The 21,397-nt window shown below is 48.9% G+C and overlaps 1 protein-coding gene across 1 annotated transcript in view; it reads left to right on the forward strand.

Moving 5' to 3' along the window:
- LOC119158896 (acid-sensing ion channel 2-like) overlaps nucleotides 1-21,397 on the forward strand; it is a 101,743-nt gene that overhangs the window by 37,920 nt on the left and 42,426 nt on the right. Inside the window, exon 2 of the mRNA XM_037411331.1 lies at nucleotides 14,735-14,885. Within this exon, the coding sequence (XP_037267228.1) occupies nucleotides 14,735-14,885 (151 nt within the window). The remainder of the gene's footprint in view (nucleotides 1-14,734; nucleotides 14,886-21,397) is intronic.

Below are 21,397 nucleotides of genomic sequence, written 5' to 3' on the forward strand. Positions count from 1 at the left end.
TGCTGATAATAAAATATGTTGCGAATAAGGCAGCTTTGCCAGGCAGCCAAGTAGCCCAGGAGCAAAGGGAAATAACCCGATGTGATGACTAACAAAATTATAAGGTGTGGAGGGAATAACGACCCGAGTTATTACGTTGCTTTACAGAAGCTTTTAGCATTTCAGACAGCTGCGGTTGCTCTAACCTGATGCTGCTTTGCTTTTAATTGAGTAATAATTGCTAGTCCCTGAAGATCACTCTTGGCAGGGACGCATGGCATTTCCACGCCGCTTGGATAGTCAGGGGAGGTCCTGTTTTGGTTTCACCTCTGATGTTCCATCTCTATTGAGTTGCTTTTGGCTCCTATTGCTGTAGAAGAAGGAAACACACCTTCTCCTGTCCCTGGAGCTGGTCCTTTTCCCCTTCGGTGTTATTTCAGACCTTCTTGGTAAATGTTTCCCATAACCGTGTTGTGTTTGAGGTATGTATCTGTATGCCTATAGTGTGTGTATGGAGCACCTTATCTCCTAGAGGCACCCAGCTGGTGTGGGAGCTAAGCTCCTTCTCGCAGGCTGTCAGGCACGTTGGCCAAGACCCGCTAAACTGTTGAGATCCAGGAAAACCAGGGGCGGGGAGGAGCATGTATTGCCCTGAGATGCTCGGCTGCTCGTGATGCCAAGCTGCATCATGCTGCACGGAGGATGCTTGGTGCGTTCCCTCCTGTTGAAACCCAACAGGCTGGGAAACGGGGCTTCTCCGTGATGGGCACCACTGTGATGGCCAGGGCCGGGGCTACAGGACTCGTGATTATTTTGCTTTGTGAAACTGTGGCTCGAAGGCCAGCCTTGGACCACTGTGCTGGAGCAGGAGGTGCGCAGGGATGGCCCCTGCCCCAGGAGTCTGCAGCCAGCTCATGTAGGAGCTTCAGTCTTACGAAGTGGTCAGCTTGAGCCTTTATTACTTACTGGTGTAGATCTAAGCATGGAGAAAGGGATTCCTCCCCATAAAGGGGGAGGCAGAAACAGGGCAAGTGATCAGGGGAAACCAGCACAAAATGGTCTTCTAGGACGAGCCACCTTTCTGCTTCCTGGCAGCCAAAGCTCAGAAAGGAAAAAGAACCTTTTCCATTGATGCAGGACTGTCTCCGTGCTACGAATCCCTTCCTGCTCTCCCCTATTAGCTATTTTTTTTCCTCCACCGGTTCCCTTCACTACTTTTTGTATTGACTTGGCATCTTGGACAGGTCAGCTGTGAAAGCTGCTGTGATCCCAAATGTGCCGGCTCAAGCTAAGTTCGGACAAATACCTGCAAGGCTGACGGAACAGCTAGTTGACTTGGGAATGAGGAGCTGCAAAAGCCCTCGACAGAGCATATGAGGCTTTCCAGGATCTGGCAATGCTTTTAAGAAGTCACCAGGGAGACGTGAAAGTGCAGAGAGCTTCCAGAAATTCTTCTGTATTTCTTATTTTGTTGCAAAGGATGGTGGTGGTGAGATCATGTCCGCTCACCCACAGCTCGGGGCAGCCGCAGGGTAGCAAATTGAGGGGGGAAAAAAAAGAAAACTGACTGTATTAAAAATGCAGAGCCCAGATGAAGCTGTCTTGTACTTCCCTGGTGAGGCTAAAACCATAAGAAGGCTCTGCAGGTCACTGTGGATGTCTGGAGTTGTTATGATGAATGGTTTTGTGGTAAAATCTCCAGCAAGAATTGCTCCATCCCCCCTTTGCCAGAGCACCCAAGGGGAGGTTTTTGGGCTGGGGGCTCCTGGGTTTAGCTACTTCGGTGATGCTTGTTTTTCCTGGGCGCTTGGGACAGACTGCATACCCTCAAAGGTCTGTGGGTTTACTTTGCAAGTGGTGTGGGATAGCCATGAAATATTTTCACTTGGAGTTGCGTTTGAAGAGTTTCCCACTGTTTGCCTGGGGTTAATTCTCCACTGATGTAGTTTAATTAACTAGCCTGGCATTTGGGTCAGGCAGTAGCTCTTTACTTCCAAGTACAACATCCTTTTTTCAAACACAGCCCATTTTTGGCTGCAAAAAGAGTTTCTGCCTGCTGCAGCCGAGCATCACTCCCTGCTTGCATCCTTCCACGCGCAGGTCCCTTGCTGTGGCAGCTTTACACCCCCAGCGTGCCGGCCGCCGCAATCCCTGCAGCATCTTGATTCTCAGCAGCATCACCAGCCTCTCGCTGCCTGCAGGGTGCTGCCTCCTTCCCCTGCTGCCCTCAGCATGCTGCCATGCACCAGTGCTTGGGTTTCCCGCGTAGGAATTGCACGGCTCAACTGAAAATCCCCTTTTTGTAGGCAGGTTTGGTGTCCCAATACCTCTAAAGTCCACTTGAAGGAATTTATGAAATAGGCTTTCTTATGGTGCTGCTGAGCAAATAGGGCTGCGTGCGTTTATGTGCTGAATGTGCAGGGCATAGTCAGGAATAGATACGGCATCAAATAAATTCCATGAAATGGAGAGAAGGAGGATCTTTATTCAGTCTGCTCAAATGGAGCGCTGAAGAGCTGAGCCTTTTAGTAGCTGGTGTCAAATTAATTACAATAGGAAGCAGTTACATTCCTGAACAGCTGGTTTTTACATTTTTAGAGTGGAATTTTGTTTGTGATTACCGTAGGCTCACTCCTGTGAAGCGAACCATAAAACAAGACCAGGGAAAAGTTGTAAAGGGAGTCACGGTACCTGTAATTTCAGGGCCTGAGTGGAGAACACATGCTGAGCGTTTAGGAATTGCAGTCCTGGGTTTGTTCAGAGTGGGTATTTTCTCCTTGAGAAAGTTTTGTCTGATGCTTTTATTAGGAGGGCAGGAACCAACGCGTGCTGCTTGCATAAAAGTTGAAAGGCCAAAAGAGAACGGGTATAAAGACATTTTACGTACTTGCTTTTGGAAGCCTTTGCACCGTGCTTTTAGGGTCATTTACGTTTGGATGGGAGGATGCCCCCACCGAGCGTATGGGGGCATAAGAGCAGCTGCGGCTGCTGCACTGGGAGCTCGTGCTGCAGTCAGTGGGAGCGAGGGCGAAGCGGAGCTGTCAAGAAGCATCCCAGGGAGTGCTTGAAAATAAAAATATATTTTTGGTTTGAGTGCAGGTTCTCAAAATCTTGCATTATTGCAATTTGCTGCCTCTGCAGGAACCGCTGATGGCTTTTGCATCAGGGCGGTGTTTGTCCATTAAATGCCGTTCCCTCCAAGCGTGGTGCCGGCCAGAGGCAGCATGCTCCTGCCTTTCTAGAAAAAGTCTCTCTATGGGGGCTTGGGTACCAAACCATGTAGTTTGGATGGGAGACGGGTAATTGGACCAAGGATTTGGCAAAAGGGTCTTTGCGGTGCTTGTAAACCCTTGTCTCAACCTCAAAGCTGGAAGAGGAAGCATGTTTCAGGGGCTGTAGGGTTCTGGTGGAGATATCTATATATAGGGGGAGACATATAGATATATATTCTTGGCAAGCTAATTAAAAGGGTATTTTTCTACTTTAAAATCATGCTGCGTGCACTGAACAAACTCATTTCCTTGCCTGGGTTATGAATATCTTCTGAGGTTATTATGAGCTCGGAGCAGCTAAGAGCACTATGATGGGCCACATCAGCTCTGCATTCACGTGTGCTGAGGTCCAGGTTCCAGATCTCTGGCTCAAGGATGCTCCAGAGAGCTGAGAGGTGATATGTCTCAAGCAAGTTGACTTGCATACTTTCTTATCTTCCACAGCTTGGGGTCTGTCTCTAGTTCAGGCTGTCAGGTCTGTGTTTCATCTGCACCAAGTAGAAGGCAGTGCATAGTTGGAACATGTCTTTTTTAAAATTATTTTTAAGAGAAAAAAAACCCACACCAGACTGGCATGGTCTGGGAAACTGTGTTTGCCTGTAAAGAGCTTTGAGCCCCCCTGTGAGTGTGAAATGTCATAAAAAATGTAAAGGATCCAGCGGATTCCTAAGCCCTTTGGTAGCAAGTAAAGAGACTTTAGACTGTAGTAGACCATAAATAGACTCTCTGGAGGTCTTTGCCAAAAATATCTGAGTGCTGGTTTTAAGGAGGGATGCAGGCGAGCTGCCCAGCTCCCTTGTGTCCTGTTAGACCTGTATTTGCTGTGATGAAGGGCTCTCGCTTTCTCTTGCCTTGCTGCGTTTCACGCTTGCATTTACAAAGCAAATTGTCCGTGTCCTGGGGTTTGGGCACATCCTCAGGCAAAGCCGCTCCCTGCAGAATCTGAAGTGCTGTTATAATTAACCTGAAATTCCACATGTATCAGGATCTCTTGGGAAGGTTTTGAGTTGAATAAAAGAGTTAAGAGAGAAAAAAAAATAAAAATCTTGCTTTCAGACTAATTGGGCTTTCATCCATCATCAGTGATGGAACAGAAGTGCCCCAGCCCTGGAGCAAGGATGCAGCTACGGAGGGGATGCTCATGCCTGCCCGGTGCTTTACGTCTTGCACTTAATACCATGTTGCTGCTGCTGAGGGATGTGTACAGCAAACCCTTTAAACACCCCGGCTCGTGGTAAGAGCTGGGGTTTCTCTCTGTGTGTCTGGCCCTGGGCCTTCGATCACGTGGATCAGAGGTAGTTCCTAAAATCCCCCATGTAACCCAACGCACCGGCTCTGCGCCGTGGGCTGCTGCATCCCACCACCTTTCTGGAACAGCAAGGGGCTGCTTGGAGCGGTGGCTGTACAAATAATAAATAACAGCTATAAAATCTCTCATTGAATTGGCTACTTAAGCAGTAAGTTAAATTAAAAGGCTAACTGAGGTTAATTCTTTAGCCAAAGGATGCTCTCAGAGTGCTGGTCTGGCTGCAGAGCCCATGGATCAGGTACTTGTTTGAGGTTTGGTAGTACAAAATTATTTCCTTGCTGTATGATTATTTTTTTTCTCCTTTAATTTCCCCTGGAAAATATTCCAGTCCTTTTCATAGAGTCTTTGTAGGGCTGTCTCCAGAAAGCTGTCCTGCATTGAACGTGCCGTACGTACGTTTGTTGTGAGCAGCAGAGCCTGGCTGTCACTGCTTGCCTGATGGTATCAGTATATGTACTCAGTCATCCAAATCCGATCCTGTCCTCCGTAGAAAGTGATCAGGAATGATTTGTATTAACCTAGAGGGAGCTAAGTGGATTTGCCAAGAGCATCATCTTTGTCCCGCTGCTGTGGTGGCTGCACACGACCTTCCGTGGGGACCGTGGTGCTGGGCGATGCTGCATCCCGCGTTCTCCTCCAGCGCTGCGCTGCTCTAAAAAGTGACTGTAAAAATGCCAACGTACCACGCCTGGTTTACTGCCACTCGGTGATTTTGAGATCCAATCTGCCCCATTTACAAGCATGATTTTTATTTTTTTTTATCCTCCTTGTTGCCAGTACTGATTTACCCTGGAATCAGAAAGTTAATTTTGTCGTGTCCTCAGTAATGAGGATGATATAAAACTGCAGTTGCCTCCCTGGGTGAGCGTTGGTGGCAGAAACACGGGCTGGAAAACCACTGCCCCCGGCTGTGCTGCTCTGCCCTGCGAGAAGTGGGGGGAAAGAGCAAAAAGATCTGACTTCCTACAGTCACCTGAGTGAGGAGGGGGCTATGGTTACTAATTGTCTCTCTGCAATAAATTCACTCTAAATTTCAAGCACAGGATTTTTTTATACCTTGCTATAAACCCAGGGCTGCGTAGAGCTCTGCCTCTCATCCCACGTGCTTTAAATGGATGGATCCATCCTGCAGAAACAGATGCTCGGGTACAACGCACCCTGTCCATCGTGAGCCCGAGGCTTAAAACAAACTTTATTTCAGTTTAGATCTATATCTGTGACTGTATACGTACGTCTGTCTGTACCTCCCTCCCTGCTTTGCCTGTCTCCACTGCTTGCAGGAGTCTCAGTAGCAGGGTTTGGGTCCACATTTTACTGGCAAGGACTGAATTTCAGATGGGGTAAAATCTGCTTTTGCTGTTATTTTTATATTTTTCGTGCAATAAGGGGACCGTTCATTTTGCAGCTGTCACTGGGCATAATTTAGTTACGGCTGGGGGTAGACCTGCCAACATCTCACTGTAGGTAACGCTGCTTTGTTTGTCACATCTGCAGATGATGAAATGCTGCGTGACCGTAACGTAGGGGAGGGAGCAGAGACACAAAGACGATGGGATTGGTGTGCTCGGTCCCGGGAGCAGGCATGGAGCTGGCTGCGGTCCACCAGTGACCCCATGAGCGCAGCAGCCACGTCCTGTGCCTGGAGACCATCGCGCCGTACGAGGCAGCGGTTGCAGGCACGGCGTGTCAAAAGCGATAGCGTTTTCCCTAATTACAGGCCTGATTCAGCTCTCGCCCATCTGTGGCGAAACTCCCACTGCCTGCGTTCGGCGTGGGAGGGTATAAATATGGCCACGATGTCTGTGCTCCTCGTATTGCCATCGTTTCGCAGCGCCTCGCAGGCGGGAGCGCAGGTGTCTTCACATGCTCCTGCGGAGTCGGACGCTGCCGATATCCCTGTTTTACCTATCCACAGGCTGTGTTTTCCCTGCAGGAGGTGAGAAACGTTGACAGCTGCCTGTCCTGCCTACTCCGTGCACCCAAGGGGAGTCCTTGAGACGAGGCACACCGCCACGCTGGTGGCACGTGCACGAGCGATGGGGAACAGCTCTGCTTGCTGAGATTTTCTGTACCAGAGAGCAGTGGGGCATTGCTGGGAGCTCTGGGTGCAACCAAGGGGCGAAAGAAGGTGACACCATGCATGCAGCCTCCCCAGAGTTCACTCTTCCAAATGATGTAGCCATCACAAGAAGGTCGAAAAGAGCGCTTTGTGCTTGGAGAACATCTTGGGATGCTTGGGAGCATCTCTTCCTGAAGTGCCTGGAAGTGGATGATGGAAATATCTTTTTCAATCGACTGCATAGAAAACTTACGAGCCTAAATGGTGGCGCTCTGAATGTACTGGTTATATGCCAGCGAAAATCTGCAGTGCACGTGTCTTGGTGTGCGTGGGGCATAAAACCATCACCTGGCCGCGGGGCCGTCACCGTTCACACTGGCCACGGTGGCCAGGCTGGTACTGAGCTCCACCCCAAGCCCTGTGCTGGCTGGGGACGGGCTTTGCTTTTTACGTGCCCCAAATACTTCAGGCAGAAGTTGTAGCATCAGGGCTGTAAGTAGTAGGAGCCTCCCAGGGGTTTAAGCTTTGCTGGCTGCGGAGGAATGCTGTTTTCCATGTGACGTTTAGTACTTACCACCTCTGTGTAAGCATGAGGGAGCAGCTGCTGCTTTGCCTTTGCAAAAGGCATGAGGTGGAATTGTCCCATTGGGAGTATTTGGAGCTTGTTGTCCTTTTCAGAAGGCTGATGCCTCCCTCCTGCGCCAGCTCTGGGGAAGGGCTAAATGGCCTAAAAAGCTCCAGACATGGGAGCGGTTCTATAGCAAGGAACAAACACTTCTGGTGATGGCCGGGGAGGAACCGTCCTGCAGGTTCCCGGTATCTCAGGAGGGTTGTGGAGGAGCTGAGGGCCACGGCTGAGGAGTCTCTGGCCAGTCTCACCCTGGATGAGCAGGATGGCCCAGCTCACCAGCGTTTCCCCATCCCTCCTTTGGCATTAGGGTGATGCTTGATGGTTTTAAGGTGCATGGGATGTCTGAAGACAGTTGATTGGCATCTTCTGGAGAACCCGTTGGGCACATGCCTGCCTTCCTTAGCTGGTGGGGTTTGGGTTTGACACTGGCATTTCAAGCCCAAGTATTTTGCCCACCCTCTTCGCTAAGGCTCCACGGCACGAGTGCCTTCAGGAGGATGGGTGCTGGGGTGTCCGTGGGCTCCGGTCGCACACTCCCAAGGTATTTTTGGCAGGACCACGCAGTGATATTGCCATTATCAGTCCCAGAGATGCATCTGCTGCTGGGCTGGAGACGGAGCTGTGCTGCTGCTCTGTGGGGAGTTCAGCAAGGGTAATGAAGAACAGTTCACTAAATGAATCGGTGGGAAGAGGTTAGGAAGACAGATTGTAATTATTATCCGAATGAATCCTGGCCTTCCAGCCGTATGCTGGCACCTGTTGTTGAAAGGCTCCGGGGCTCCTACTGCCGGGATGCGCAGAGCTCGTCCACGGGTGGCTGCTGGTGGAGGGACAGCCTTGGTGGTCACGAAGGAGGAACACAATCCTCCTCTTCCCACACCATCTGCTGCTTCCTGAGGGCATCATCCAGGTTGTCATCTTGTCCTCGTTCAACCCGAGCCTGGTGATATCATGGTCCCAGCCTGACGTGTCTGGGGCCATTGACCTCATTTCACCCGCGTACGGTGCATGCTCGTACATGCCGGGTGGCCTCACACTGTGCTGGGGCATTAATTTCCAGAAGGTGAGAAAGTTTTTGTTAAAAAGCTGAACCCATCCACTCTCTTCCCCGCCCCCCCCAAACCCAGCAGAGAGACGAGGTTGGTGTTCTGCACCAGATTACCGGAGGGACCGGTGGATGCTGTTCTGCCAGCTGAGGCTGGGGAAATGAAGAGTTGTTCATGGGTTAATTTGTGTTCATGTGGGAGATGAACCTTTGTGGGAACATGCAGCTATTGTTTCCTACAATTAATAAATTACAGTCTGGTGGGACAGAGCTGCTGTCACATCGTTCTGCATCAGTTTGTTATGTGTGGAAGTAATTAGGGCTTGATGGGGATCAGAGAGAGGGTAGCAGTTTTCTTAGTTTATGGACCAACATAATTCTCAAATATTTGGAGCTTCACCATTATAGTTTATTCATTTGCTGCCAGAATATTAGCGCTATATTTCTTTTTAAATATCCACTCAACCAGTGCTGTATTGCAGTGATCGCTGCGGAGGTGATTTATGCCAGCTATAAGGACCCTCCATAAGTACTCCCCATTCAAACAAATGCTTGCACCAATATGCCATTATGGGGAGTGGCTGATTGCACAAATAAGAAGAAAATGGCAATATCTTGTAGTGAATTAAATGGCCTCGCCTGTCGAGCCTCCGTGTTAGTGCCGCTAGAGTTTAACTGTTCTTGCAGAGTAGAATATAGGGCTATGAAATTGTGATCCGTTGGGTGACGTTTAATGCCATCCTGTAAAAGGAATTAAAAAATGAGTTGGTCCTGTCCCGTGGCAAAAACTGATTTTGAAGGCAGAGATCAATGTATTAGGAGTGTTACATGTTACGTAGCAGCTTGTTGCAGTGGTAGACTATTACATTTGGGATGCTGGCCACCACTAGTTTGTAAAAGAAATAATGTTAATGCCAGCACAGGACTATCTTAGCCTCAGGTGGTACCTGGGATCTCAATAACTTCTCATTTAAAAACAGCAGACTTGTATAAAACCAAAGCTGACATCCCTGCTGTTGTCACGCAGCCGTGCGAGAGCGGTGGGGGCAGCCACCGAGCCGATTCCGAGGGAACGCTCCCCGCCGAGCCCCACCAGGATAGCTCGGTCCCGGAGGCTGAAAGGAAAACCCTCAACTTGTAAACACATCTCTGACAACCTTTATGGCTCCGCTTTCCAGAGCGCCATCCCCGTTACTCTTCTCCATCGTGAGATTAAACCTGACACCGTGAAGGATGGGTAACGTTTGGCTTGTCTGTCACGCTTCTGCGCCAGGGTCCTGGTAACACAGAACAACCGTGGATTTAGAGAGAAATCCATGGCTAGCCCTCGAGGGGGAGAAGATACCGAAGTATGTCATTTCTATGTGTTTCCCCTCCTGGTTTATGTTAATGTTGGAAAGAGCTGTGCCTTGCCTAATGACCTCTCGAAAAGCTGACCGAGCAAATCACCTCTGGAATCCATGGGCCTGTACTCCCAGGTTTTTTGTATTCCCCCAGTGGTTTTGTAGGACTGAGACAGATAATCGCCTCCAACAACGAGGATTGTTAGGTGTGCATCCCCCTCCGCATGGGATAGGGACTCGATTCCTTCTTTCCTTCTGTGTTTGCGTTTGGCAGGGAGATGAAGTCCTTTTTGGCCATTCCCGCAGTTGCCAGCTTGGTCTCCTTTGGGATTTGGTGCTTCACAAACCTGTTTATTGCAGGCGTCCTTTGTGATCCTTTCATTGGGAATAACGTACTGCTGCCTCCTGCCAGGGTGTGAGCAAACGGACCGTCGTGGTGGGCTTGCATGATGCCAACCGGACCGTGCTCTTCCTCACACCTTGATTGACATCGTGGCACGGCTCGGTGCCACCACCGGCTCCGCAGGTGCCAGGGGAGAAGCTGGTAGCTATGGGAATGTATCGCTCAGCCACAAACGCAGAAATAAGGTCTTCTTTCCTCCTAAAGAGGATCTTTTCCCCATCTTCTCACAGGTGTTCCTGCCCAAACCCACCTCCGTCCTCCCCAGCCCCTTTCAGCATCACGTTCCCCTTCTGGACCTCTCTGGGAGGTCCCTTCATTTTGCTTTTTGCTCTGTTGCCCACGGTGCTGTCGGATGTGGCTTGGTAGGATGTGTGCTGCAGACCCTCTGTGTACCACAACTGTGGAGAAGATGATGGTGAGGGATGCTAATTTGCTCTCTTTCCTACGGTTAGCGCCTTAATCTGACAACTAACATCTTGCTTTGTCAGTGAGCTCTAGGCTGCGTCTTTGCATCTAGAGAAGTAATTTACAGACTTCAAATTACTTGTTTTTGCCATCATTTTGCTCCATACTGAAAGGATAATTTATCAGTAGACATGCTGGTTATAAACTGTGAAATGCCTTTTTTGCTGTTACTCCGGTCAGGCTTGCTTGCCTTTGGAGCATCGGTCTCTTTGGGACTCCAGGTTCGGTACGCAGCAGGATGCGCGTTCATGTCCCGGAGCTGGCGGTGCTGGGGTCCTTCTTGTTATTTGTACGAGATACCTGCGCTCTGCTTTTTCTGTTCACAGGATACACGTTTTTTCCCTTTGACATGCTAAAGAAGGGCTCATTGTGTCACTGAAATACCATTTCACAGGTTTGGAATATGTTTGCCTTTGTACCTAAATGGGGATTTTCAGAGGAGCTGTCAAAAGTAACGGGTGATCCATCAAAGGAGAAAAAAGGGTATTTTTATCGAATATTCTCAAGGTACATGTTTGTATTTTTGTTTCTGGCTTGTGTTGGACCTTCTTTTTATTGTAGGTTAAAACATTACTAGCAGCAAGGAGTGCTGTTTTCCCCTAGGACAGGTAAACTGCAGTTAAATCATTCTGGTTTGCCTGGTGTTTACTGTCTCAGATGAATCACATCACCTGGTATATACTGATGTTGCTCTTTCTGAACAGCCCTGTCCTTTTTTCCTGATGATCTGATAGTGCTCTGAATCCTTCCCTGTTATCAGGGAGCCCAAAAGAGCCTGAAACAAAGAGGGTTCCCTGAAAAAAACCCACTTATAACTTCCCAAATAAACATTCATGGCAAAGATGAGAAGGTGAAGAACAGTGCAGCCCCCTTTAATGTGAGTTGAAATGAATGCAAGTGGTTTTTTGAACTTGGCAATGTCTTTTTAAATGCTGTTACGAATAGTCTTTTATAGCTTCTTCGGGAAACATGGAAAACTTTGTGGTTGGAGGTCTGGAGTGAGAGGTACCTGCGGTCATCCAGTGCTGTAGTCGGGTGCTGGGTGCTGAGCACTGTGGCTAAGCCCAGCTGTGCACAGCTCGGCTGTCTGCAGGGAAATTATATGTGTGTATATATATATTTATGTATTTATCTATTTACATATAATAGAGCATATATATAAAATATATAGTATGTATTGTAGGTATACTATTACATATAACAACATAATAGCATTACAGAAAATATATTATTATACAAAAATACATTAGAAGAGATATGTAAAGTATATAATAACATATATAATATATATTATATAATAATATATATAACGTGTGTGTGTATCTATATGTAATATATACGCACTTCTCTCTATATAGCATTTATATATGGTTTGGTAGGGCGCTGTCCATATAGGCTCTGTGGTTTCTACCGGTGGAGGAGGTGGAAGGAGCCTGCCCTTTTTGTCCTTCTTCCTTTCCCATTTTTTTTGGCCCTTCTCGTTTGTTTGCTCGACTGCTGTACCGGTGTCTCCTTCCCACCTGCAGGGCTGAGCCCGGCGGAGGATTCCTCGAAGGCGTCCCCCATCCCTGCTGGAGCATCAGCGCTGCTCTGGGCTGGGGGCTGCCTGGCCCGCGGGGTCCCTGCGCCAGCCTTGTCCTGCAGGGACCTGTTCGGTCCTGCGCCACCTTGTCCTCCTCGATGCTCAGCTCTCAGGTCTGCGTAGCCCTGGGGGTGCTCTCCCAGCGAGGGCTGTCGGAGAGGAGCAGCGGGCTCACAGCCCGGGTGGAGGTATCTGCCCGGGGTTTGCTTGGATCAGGAGGGAATATCCCAGCTGTCCTCACTGGCTCTGCTCTGGTTTGCGTTGAGGAGCTGCCTTGGGGCACTTGGGCTCAACTCCTTGTGGATGAAACTTTGTGGAAAGATGTGCTCCAGCTCACCTGGGCACCCACTGCCATCCCTGTGGTGTTTAAAAGACATGTAGATGTGGCACTTTGGGGACAGGGTTCAGTGGTGGCCTTGGCAGTGCTGGGCTCGATGATCTGAAAGGTCCTTTCCAACCTAAATGATTCTGTGATTCTAAAGAGCAGCAGAAAGTCATTGGGGCTTCCTTGGAACTGTCTCCTTGCAGAGTCCTAGGAGCGACACGGGTGATGCCAGCAGCACCTGGATTTAAGCTCCAACTCACATGGTTCCTGGGGTTGCCGCTGCCCCACAGGTCCATCTCCTGCTGTGCAAGAGGAGCATCTGCCGAGGTGACAGCAGATGAGCTCCTGGCCATGGCCAGCAGCCTCTCATGGACCCTGGGGGGATGGAGGAACGTCCTTTCCTTTTCAAGTCACCATTTGATTTCTTCTTCTGGGATTGGGGTCCCAGACACGCAGCTGAAGGGAGCCTTGGGTCCCTGTCGTTTTAGATATCGTTTGTTGGGTCAACGTGCCCGAACTGGAGGTTTTACAATTCACATTTTTACAGCTCCAAAGGGCTGTATAAAAAGCCCCATAAAATTGCCTGGATTTATTTGGCTGAAAACTGCACTGGGTACATCAGCCTCTAAATCCTTACTCAGCAGTTACACTGCGCTGCTGCTCTCGATAGAAGCTTGCTTGTTTTCCCGTGATTTGTACTAATGTGGGTTTTCTTCTTTCTGTATTTTGAACTGTCCTAATTAGAAATTTTTGACTTCTGCCTTCAAAGCCTATCAGGAGAAATCCATCTATGGGGCACTGGCTGCTAACACAGGCTTACTGTTGTTTGGCTTATCTTTCTAGCTTGAATGGTTTAATAGGTCAGTCCAGTATTAAAATGGGATTTTCACTTGGCTATAAAATCTTTTTTAAAGGGCATCTTTTTTTTCCCCCCCTGTAAACACTTCTCTGCATCCTTTTTGCTCCCATTGGAGGTTTTAAAACTTGAATATGGTTTTGTATTTCTCTTATTTGACCTGCTTCCCTGATGCTGTGATGATAAGGCATATGTCAATATTTGAGGGGAATAAATTGAATGATGGCTCCAGCTCCTGTTTGGTTTTGTGAATCATCTTGGGGTCCTATGATCTCAACGACTGCGTTAGCCACTTGTGATTTCTGATGGGACTGCAGCCAGCGTGCCGCCTGGTGTTGGGCTCCCTTTGCTCTGAATATTCATTACCGGCATTTGCCAGTTGCTTACTGATTGCAAAACCTGGCTTTTCTGGAGCCGTGAAGCAGCAGAGCAATTCGGAGATGGCTCACGCTCCCCGTTTCACGCTGGTGCTTCTCAAAAGTCACCACGTGCAATGGTTGGGGGGGTCCTAAATGGCTGTGAGCTGTTGTGTCCTCTTTCACTATAGGAAGGAGTTCTGCACATCCCCCACACTGTCCGTGCAAGACACAGGAGGGACTTGTGCTTTAACCTGCGGTTTTCCATACGTTCTCCAAGTTCAGGGAAGGGCTGAGCACTGGGATGCTCAGTGCCTGAGACTGGCAGTGCCACCACCATCAAAGATGTCACATCTGCTGCCCCACCAAGAGCCGTCCCGCTTGGGAACCCGTGTCAGCCCTGCTTTGCAGAGCTGCTGGTGGCCCTGAACCCGCCCCCCCCCCCCCCCCCCGGCTTTGCCCAGAGTTTCTTTCCAGAGATGGGCCAAAATGAGACTAAAGAAGAGCAAAAGTCGTGGAGGAAATCTTACTTGCCTCAGTGTTTTTAACTCTTCTTATTTGCCCAGTAGTGGTAGAGTGTGGAATTAACGGGATATTGTATTTTTTTTGTGCACAGGCATCGCTCACGTTGGCCCCTGTGGGTGGGGGGCGGTGGGTGTGAGCTGTGCCTGCAGGGTTTGCATTCTGCAGCGGGATGCACGGGGAGCAGTGCCAGCATCCCCATCCTTCAGGGGTGGTCACCTCTAGGTCTGCATCCACCCGCGTGCAGCAGCGGTCGGTGGGCTGAGGCATGAGTTATATTGAAGTACAAGCTCAAGCGCAGCGCGTGTGTGTGTTTCTCAGTGACTTAATGTGGTGTGACATCAGTGAGCTGCTGAAGACATTTGTTTGCTGCTCTCAAATGGCTTTCCCTTCCTCTCTTCCATCTTTTCTTTTCTGCAAGGAGAAGATGATACACTAAATGATTAAACCGGGTTAGATTTACCTGCAGACATTTCCCTTCGAGCAGCGGCGCGGGGCTGTTTCTCATCCCTCTGCCCGTGTTTGGGTGGGAAGAGGCATTGATTATATGGGAAATATTCTATTATTTCTCTCTTCTCTCCTTGCAGGTGTTTACAAAATATGGGAAATGCTACATGTTTAACTCAGGAGAAGAAGGACGGCCTCTTCTTACCACAGTTAAGGGTGGGACAGGCAATGGACTGGAGATCATGCTAGACATACAGCAGGACGAATATTTGCCAATATGGGGAGAAACAGGTAAGACCTCTTTCCTCCTGCAAAAGTGCATGTACTGATGTTTTTCTTGGAAAGACCATCCCGTCCCACCCCATCCTATCCCATGTCTAGGCCAGCTCTAGAAAACAAGAGGAGCCCGGTCGGTAGAGGAACGAGTTGATTTTCTTTCTGGTCCAGCTGGGACCAGCATTTCTGTAGGTTCAGTGCATCAGTGAGTGCTGGACTCGGCAGCAAAGTTTGGGATTCCAAACAGGAGTGCCATCACCTATCCTGGGGCAAGGGTGGGTGCTTGTGGGTGACAGGAGGTGCGGTGTCTCCTTCAGATGCTCCAGCGCATCCCTCTTCCCTAGAAAAGGCATTTTTGGGAGACCAGGTTCAAGGCAGACCTCCAGCTGCTGCCTGGGTTTTCCTCCTCCTTATCTTCAGGGACTTTTGCTGCCCCAGCTGTGGTCTTTGCGGGGGTCAGTGCTCCTTGGGTGCACCGAGGGCTCAGCTCATTGCACTTGGAGCATTTGGGATGGACAGCATCTGTCCCCTAACTGATGCCAAAACGGCACAGAGGAACTGCTCAGAGACCAATTTTGTCTTTAAGCAGCACAGGTATTTATTTTGTGCAATGTTGGGGAGCTAGCTGATTCGCACCGGGCAGACTAGCTCTGGAGTTTTAAGTGAAAAGTTAGGTATTTATGTGAAAAGTTAGGTATTTTATACAGTTTTCGTGAGAGGTTGCAACATCTTTACATACATATTCATTTGATTTTGACACCTAATCATTCTGTTCATGATAGGTGGGATCTAGGTGGAGTAAACATTTCAACTTTTTGTTCAACGATCTCCTGACTCATGGTCTCCTTATCTCCTTCAGGTGCCCACCTTATCTTTTCTAATTATTCAGAGCACATTCCTTTACTTTTAACATCGTCAGTGGTACATTCCTTTGACATCGTCAGTGGCACCTTTTCTCATTATTCCTTTCTCAAAGGACAAAAACAACAAAAAAACCAAATGGAGCATCACCCAGAACATTGTACCAAACTCATCCTGACCGATCTGTTTAAGACCTTGCTCCGTTTCGTGACGGATGTAACAATGTTGGGCACCTCCTGAGGAGCCTCCAGCCGCATCCCAGAGAAGGACAGGGGGTGATGGAGGGGCTGGGGGCTGCCTTGTGGGCTGCTGGGCTGGGACGGTGGTGCTCGCAGGGGATGTGGATACGCTGCCTCCTGCATGGGCAGCTCAGCAGCTCCCATCTTCCCAACCGAGCTGCTGCCGCGGTGGAATTTGCTGGAAACTCTGGTGCCAGTTTCTTTCACAAGCCCTGCTGCAAAACCTTGGGGGGGTGGGAGGCTGGGCACTGTGGGAGGGGAGGTATGGGCAGGGGGCAGCATGGGAGGTGACACGTGCCACCAAAGCCACCCGCGCAGAGCAAGCCTTATCAGTTCTTGGGCAGCTGCAGTTTTCACGAACCCACGTTGACATTTTAAACAAAACATCCCCAAAAAAGTGTTAGGAAATGTGCCAGCCACTCTGTTCCTCTGGCAGGTGTGAGGCAGAGCGTCGTGGTGGGAGGTTTCAGGATGAGGTTGTCTGTGTTTATTTTTGGGTATCAAGAAAGGGAGAGGAGTAAATATCCTTTCAGGCTTTGTGTTGCCATTGCTCTGTCATCCTGTGCAAATGAGTCGCTCCGAGCACCTTACAAACCTCTGCTCCACAGCAAAGGGGGGAGTTGGTTGCATTCCTTCAAAACGCGGAATTTATTTGTGCGGTGTTTGATTTGTACAATTTAAACAGATTCCTGTGGTCCCGTCAATCATGTAAAATTGCACAGGCTTTTCTAGCAAGAGCTTTGCCTTCCAGTTTTTAAGTCGTACTCAAAGAACAGCCTGATCTGGCCCGGGCGAGGGGGAGGAGGTGGTGATTTGAAATAATCATTTCTGACTTGTTGCATTTGTTTGAAGCCTTTTTCCTTTTAAAGGCAAACCAGTTCACAATCCAGAGTGGGAAGATGAAGTGCATCTTCTACCTCTGATGCTTTTATCATTTTCAGGCTGCCTGGGGGGAGCTCCTGGAGGCAGGGAAGCACTGCAGTGACTGCTGGGGGCTGTAGCGGGCTTGGACAGCACACCACGAGCGCTGCATGTTCAGCCTCATCGGGTTTTGGACCCCTCTGAGGTTCCCCATGGACACACAGACCTTGTGTAACACCGTTCTCACTTTGGGTTTGCTTTTTGGGGCTGCCTTTTGGAGAATCTTTGGGAGGAACCCGTCCAGGAACGTGGTGCCTTTGGAGCAGCGCTTTTCTATCGCTGCGGTGCTGGGAGAGGTGGCTCGGTCTCAGCTGGGTAAACTGGACAGTCATTGCACAGGAGGCAAAAAAGGAAAGAAGAAAAAAGCAAGTGGAGAAATAAATAGGGAGGAGAAATGGTGAGGGGGTAGAAGAATCAGTCAAGTCTTGTCCTTGTCATCTGGCGGGAGAAGCTGGGCAGGAGAGCCGTAGCAGTGGGAAGGAGGTTTCCAGTCTGGTACATCCATGCCTATGAGCATCACCGTCATCCAGATGTTGGGTGGGATGGCAGCTTCTGCTCTGGTCACTCTCTTTAGACAGCTTTCAAGCCCTGCACGTGGCAAAGGACTTGAAACCTGAGAGGGGAAAAAAAACTCAACCCCAAATGCATTTGTTGTGTTTTTTTGGTTTTTTTCTGTTTTTTTCAAAAGTCTTGTGGCTTTTAGGGTATTTTGAGCCCAGATTTGGCTTTTGACCACGTGTGGAAAGGAGCAGTGGAGCCCTTTGATTTTCAGGATGCTCCTGATTATGTCTTACTGCCTCATCGCCTCACCAGTGCTAATCTCATGCGCATTTAACTTAAATTTGCACTCAGCTCAGAATTAGAGGCGTAGGGAGGGATGCTCACATCCCTAGAACTGGGTTGATGCTGGGGGGGCTGGATTGCGCCAGGGTGGTTATTCACGTCTCTGTCTGATGACAAAATGCTGTAGGATTCAAGGCAGAACTATATAAATAGGGCTCTTGATTTGGTTAAATGGTGTAGGAGAAGCTCCTGGACTTGTTGCCAGCAAATTTGGCCGTGTTCTTACAGGACCAGGTAGGACCCGTACTTGACTTTGAAGCTCATGAACTAATCTTTGCCTTTCAACAAGATACTTTTTCAATTCGTACAGCGCCTTGTACAAGCTGTCTTCAATCTTCATTGAGCTCTCTGGACACTACCAGAATAAAAATACTAACTATAGTGGTTAATAGTTGCTGTTCCCATGGAAACACTTAGCTTTTCATAGGTAAGCGAAGGAGTTGATTATTTCCAAATATTTGCATAATAATGTAAATGTGTTTGGAATTAAATCTCCTGAGCTGCTACCGCTGGGACTGCACAGACCTGGCTCTCCAGTGAAAAGCTCCGTCAAGGGCGTGCAGCCGTGGTGGGGAGCATCAGCCCTGGCTACGGAGCGGGATGGGGGTGCACACGGGTGGGATCTTTGCATTGTGGTGCCAAAGCCACCTGTGGGCATGGGGAGGTCTGGCCACGGGATGCCTCCGGAATGGGAGGAATTGAGTTTTTTCTTCCCGGTGAGTGAATATCGCCATTACAGCCTGAACTGTTCCATTCACTCACTTTAACTCTTTAGATACCTCTGTGGGCGAGTTTTGCTGCTCCATTTTCCCAGCAGCCATCCCACAGCCAGCACCTGCTCTTTTAGTTGGCTCTTAGGCGGTGATTTTTGTGTGGTTGAGTTACTTCAACCGTTTTTTCTCCACTTTCTTACCTCCACAGCATCCCTCAAGCATGGCTGCTCAATGCATTTCCTTTCCCAGCTGTTGTCCCTTGTTAATCCCAAGGTTTCCCAGAGCTATCTGGAGCGGTCCCCGCCGAGCTGCTGTCTCAGGCACGGCATCTGTACCCCATTAGAGCTTCACAGATGCTGGAGATGGAGCAACCTCCATCACCGCAGGCAGGGCTTCCCATGGGCAATAATGCATTTCTCTGGCCTATTGTGGTGGCCTTGGCTCATGCTTCCTGCAAGGGTCTGTCCCCTGGAAAACAGCCTCCCAAAGAACCCTCCGGCCCCCAGTTCGGTGCCTCTGCATCCCAGCTGCAGCCCATGGGACCTTTCCTCCTGCAGCCCGGGACCCTCAGACCCCCTGCCAACACACAGAGCACTTGTGGTTCTATCGGATGCAGGTCTGATTTGTACCAATGCCAGGTTCAAACAGCAGCATCTTATCCCCTACGTAGTCCTGTAGCCGCTTTGCTTTTTGCTCCAGATTTGGAGATGCCATAAAACCATGCTCTTCACAGCCCTGCATGAAAATAGTTGGTGTGTGGACTCAAAAAATCCTCCTTTTGCTGTTGGCTGCATGCCTCAGGATCTCAGCTTGCTTTTTCAAACTGTCCTTTGCAATTCAAATAGGCAGCAAAGAAGGAAAATATTATTTCATAGCTTGGGATAGGGCTGCTCCAGGAGCTGCTGCCACCGTGTCACGTTGGCATATGCTTTGCAATAGAAGAAGTGATTTAATTGTTACTGACTCGGCAAACAAAACGAAGTGTATTGTCATTCTAAAAAGACCTTTACTGAGTATCCATTAATATCTTGGGAAGCTGAAATATATCTTGTCTAACAAGTTACTTGTAATAGAAGAAGATACCTTTTGCTTGACTGTCTGCATATGCAATCCCATTATTTGAACATGTTAAATTTATGTGCAGTCTAATTTTGGAATAGTGAGTGTACACAGTCTGCTTCAGTCTTGATTTTCAAGTGCAAAGAATAGGGTATTTTGACTGTGTATGGATGTCATGGCATCAGGCAGTCTTGCCATCTTTGGGTGTGCAAAAATATTGTGTCAGGACTGTCAAAATCATGAGGCGTGTGGAAAAAAAATGACAATAAAAAGAAAAAGAGATGGAAATCTCTGTCTTTGGAATTTTGCACTTGTAGAATTTATTTTTTCTAGCATTTTGCTTTCACCACGAGGGTCCTAGACGTGAAAAGAGTTGGGAAGGTAATTTGTGGCTTGAAGTCTTCACATCACCTTTGTGCTTTAAAGAAAGCCTTAAGACCTTCCAAGTGGGAATCGTGATGCAAAGAAACCCAAAAAACCTTAGAATCCTGTATGGAGGTAAAAGGTTAGATGGAAAGAAATTTATACCAGGGAAAAACTCTTTCCAGTAACCAAGGGGGAAACCAAACCACCGTCCCGGAGTAGCGTAGGTGGGAGCTGCAGCCACTCGTACATATGGCACGGAGTCTCCCAAATTCTGTGGTTACACATCTTTGTCTCACAGGATTAGGTGGTGGGGCTGCGGGGGGCGTTTGTTTTATTGCACTTGATAGGGAAAGCGGCAGAAATGCAATCAAATAGAGCAAAAGAAACTCTTTAATTTCTAGCAGCGACTATTTGATTGGAAAGGGAATCCGCTCCTGGTTAATCTTTCTGGAGTGGCCCAACGTATTATATAGCGACCTAATAGAGCAGCGCAGTAAATTGGAAATCGCTCAGGCTACAGGGCTGTAAATAAGAAATACAATTGGAGAGTTCTGCGTTTGTGTTTCAGGAATTGTTGGATAAAGATGAACATTTCATACCAATTAATCAAGTAACATGCTGAATAAAAAGAAGGGGATGAGAAATGCGCTATAAAATTGCACTAAGAAGAAGCATGAAATCTATAAAGCTGGAGGCTTCAATCCACTTAGGAGACTGTCCCGTAGTGTTACGGGCTGCTGTTGCTTAACTCGACAAAAAACACGGGCTACGAGCAAGGCTTTTGGTCTAGGTCATGCAGAGAATGATCTCAAGCCTGTTTCCTTCACGGCCAACCCATCTGGATTGCCATTTGGTTTGTGCTTCCCAGCAGGGCTTTTTCACGCTCTTCAGAAGCGACGGGTACCAACCTCTGCCATCACGTGGTGGGCGCAAGGGAAAACCGTCTGTCGGTGCCTGGAGGACGCCCCTCTCCAGGGGGTTGAGGTTCGGGAAAAGGAAAAGCCGACGGTGTGTGGTGGGAGCTTGGGGACCAACCTCTGCCATGCCCGAGGCGCTGGATGCTCACCCTCCCTCCCGGCATCGCTGCGGGGGCAGCTGAGGCGTGTCTGTAGCATTAATCCAAATTAACCAGAGGTGCAGGTGGTTTCGGTGGCATTGAATTTCCATGCCGCTGCTTTTCTTCCTCATTAAAGCCGCCTTAATTCCGCTGATCTCTTTCTATTTTCAAATTGAATTTAGGTAAATTGAATTAGGGCGGCTTTAATTTTGAACTGGGGTCTTCACGATGAGCCCTGATGCTGTAGGAGTTAGCTGGGATTTGTTGGCGGATGCTGGCTCTTCTGAGAGCGGCCGGTTTTGAGTCTCTAAAGGGGGGAAAAGTGTTGATGGTGACATCCCTGCTGCGAGGAGAAGCGCTTCTCAGCCAGCCCTGACCTTCTTCCAGCTGTCTGAGGTGGGATGCTTGCAGAGCCGAGATGTGCCCTGGGACATCCCACCAACGCCAGCACAAGCCTCGCTGCCTCGC

This window comes from Falco rusticolus, chromosome 18 (assembly GCF_015220075.1).
Source record: "Falco rusticolus isolate bFalRus1 chromosome 18, bFalRus1.pri, whole genome shotgun sequence".
Taxonomy (NCBI): domain Eukaryota; kingdom Metazoa; phylum Chordata; class Aves; order Falconiformes; family Falconidae; genus Falco; species Falco rusticolus.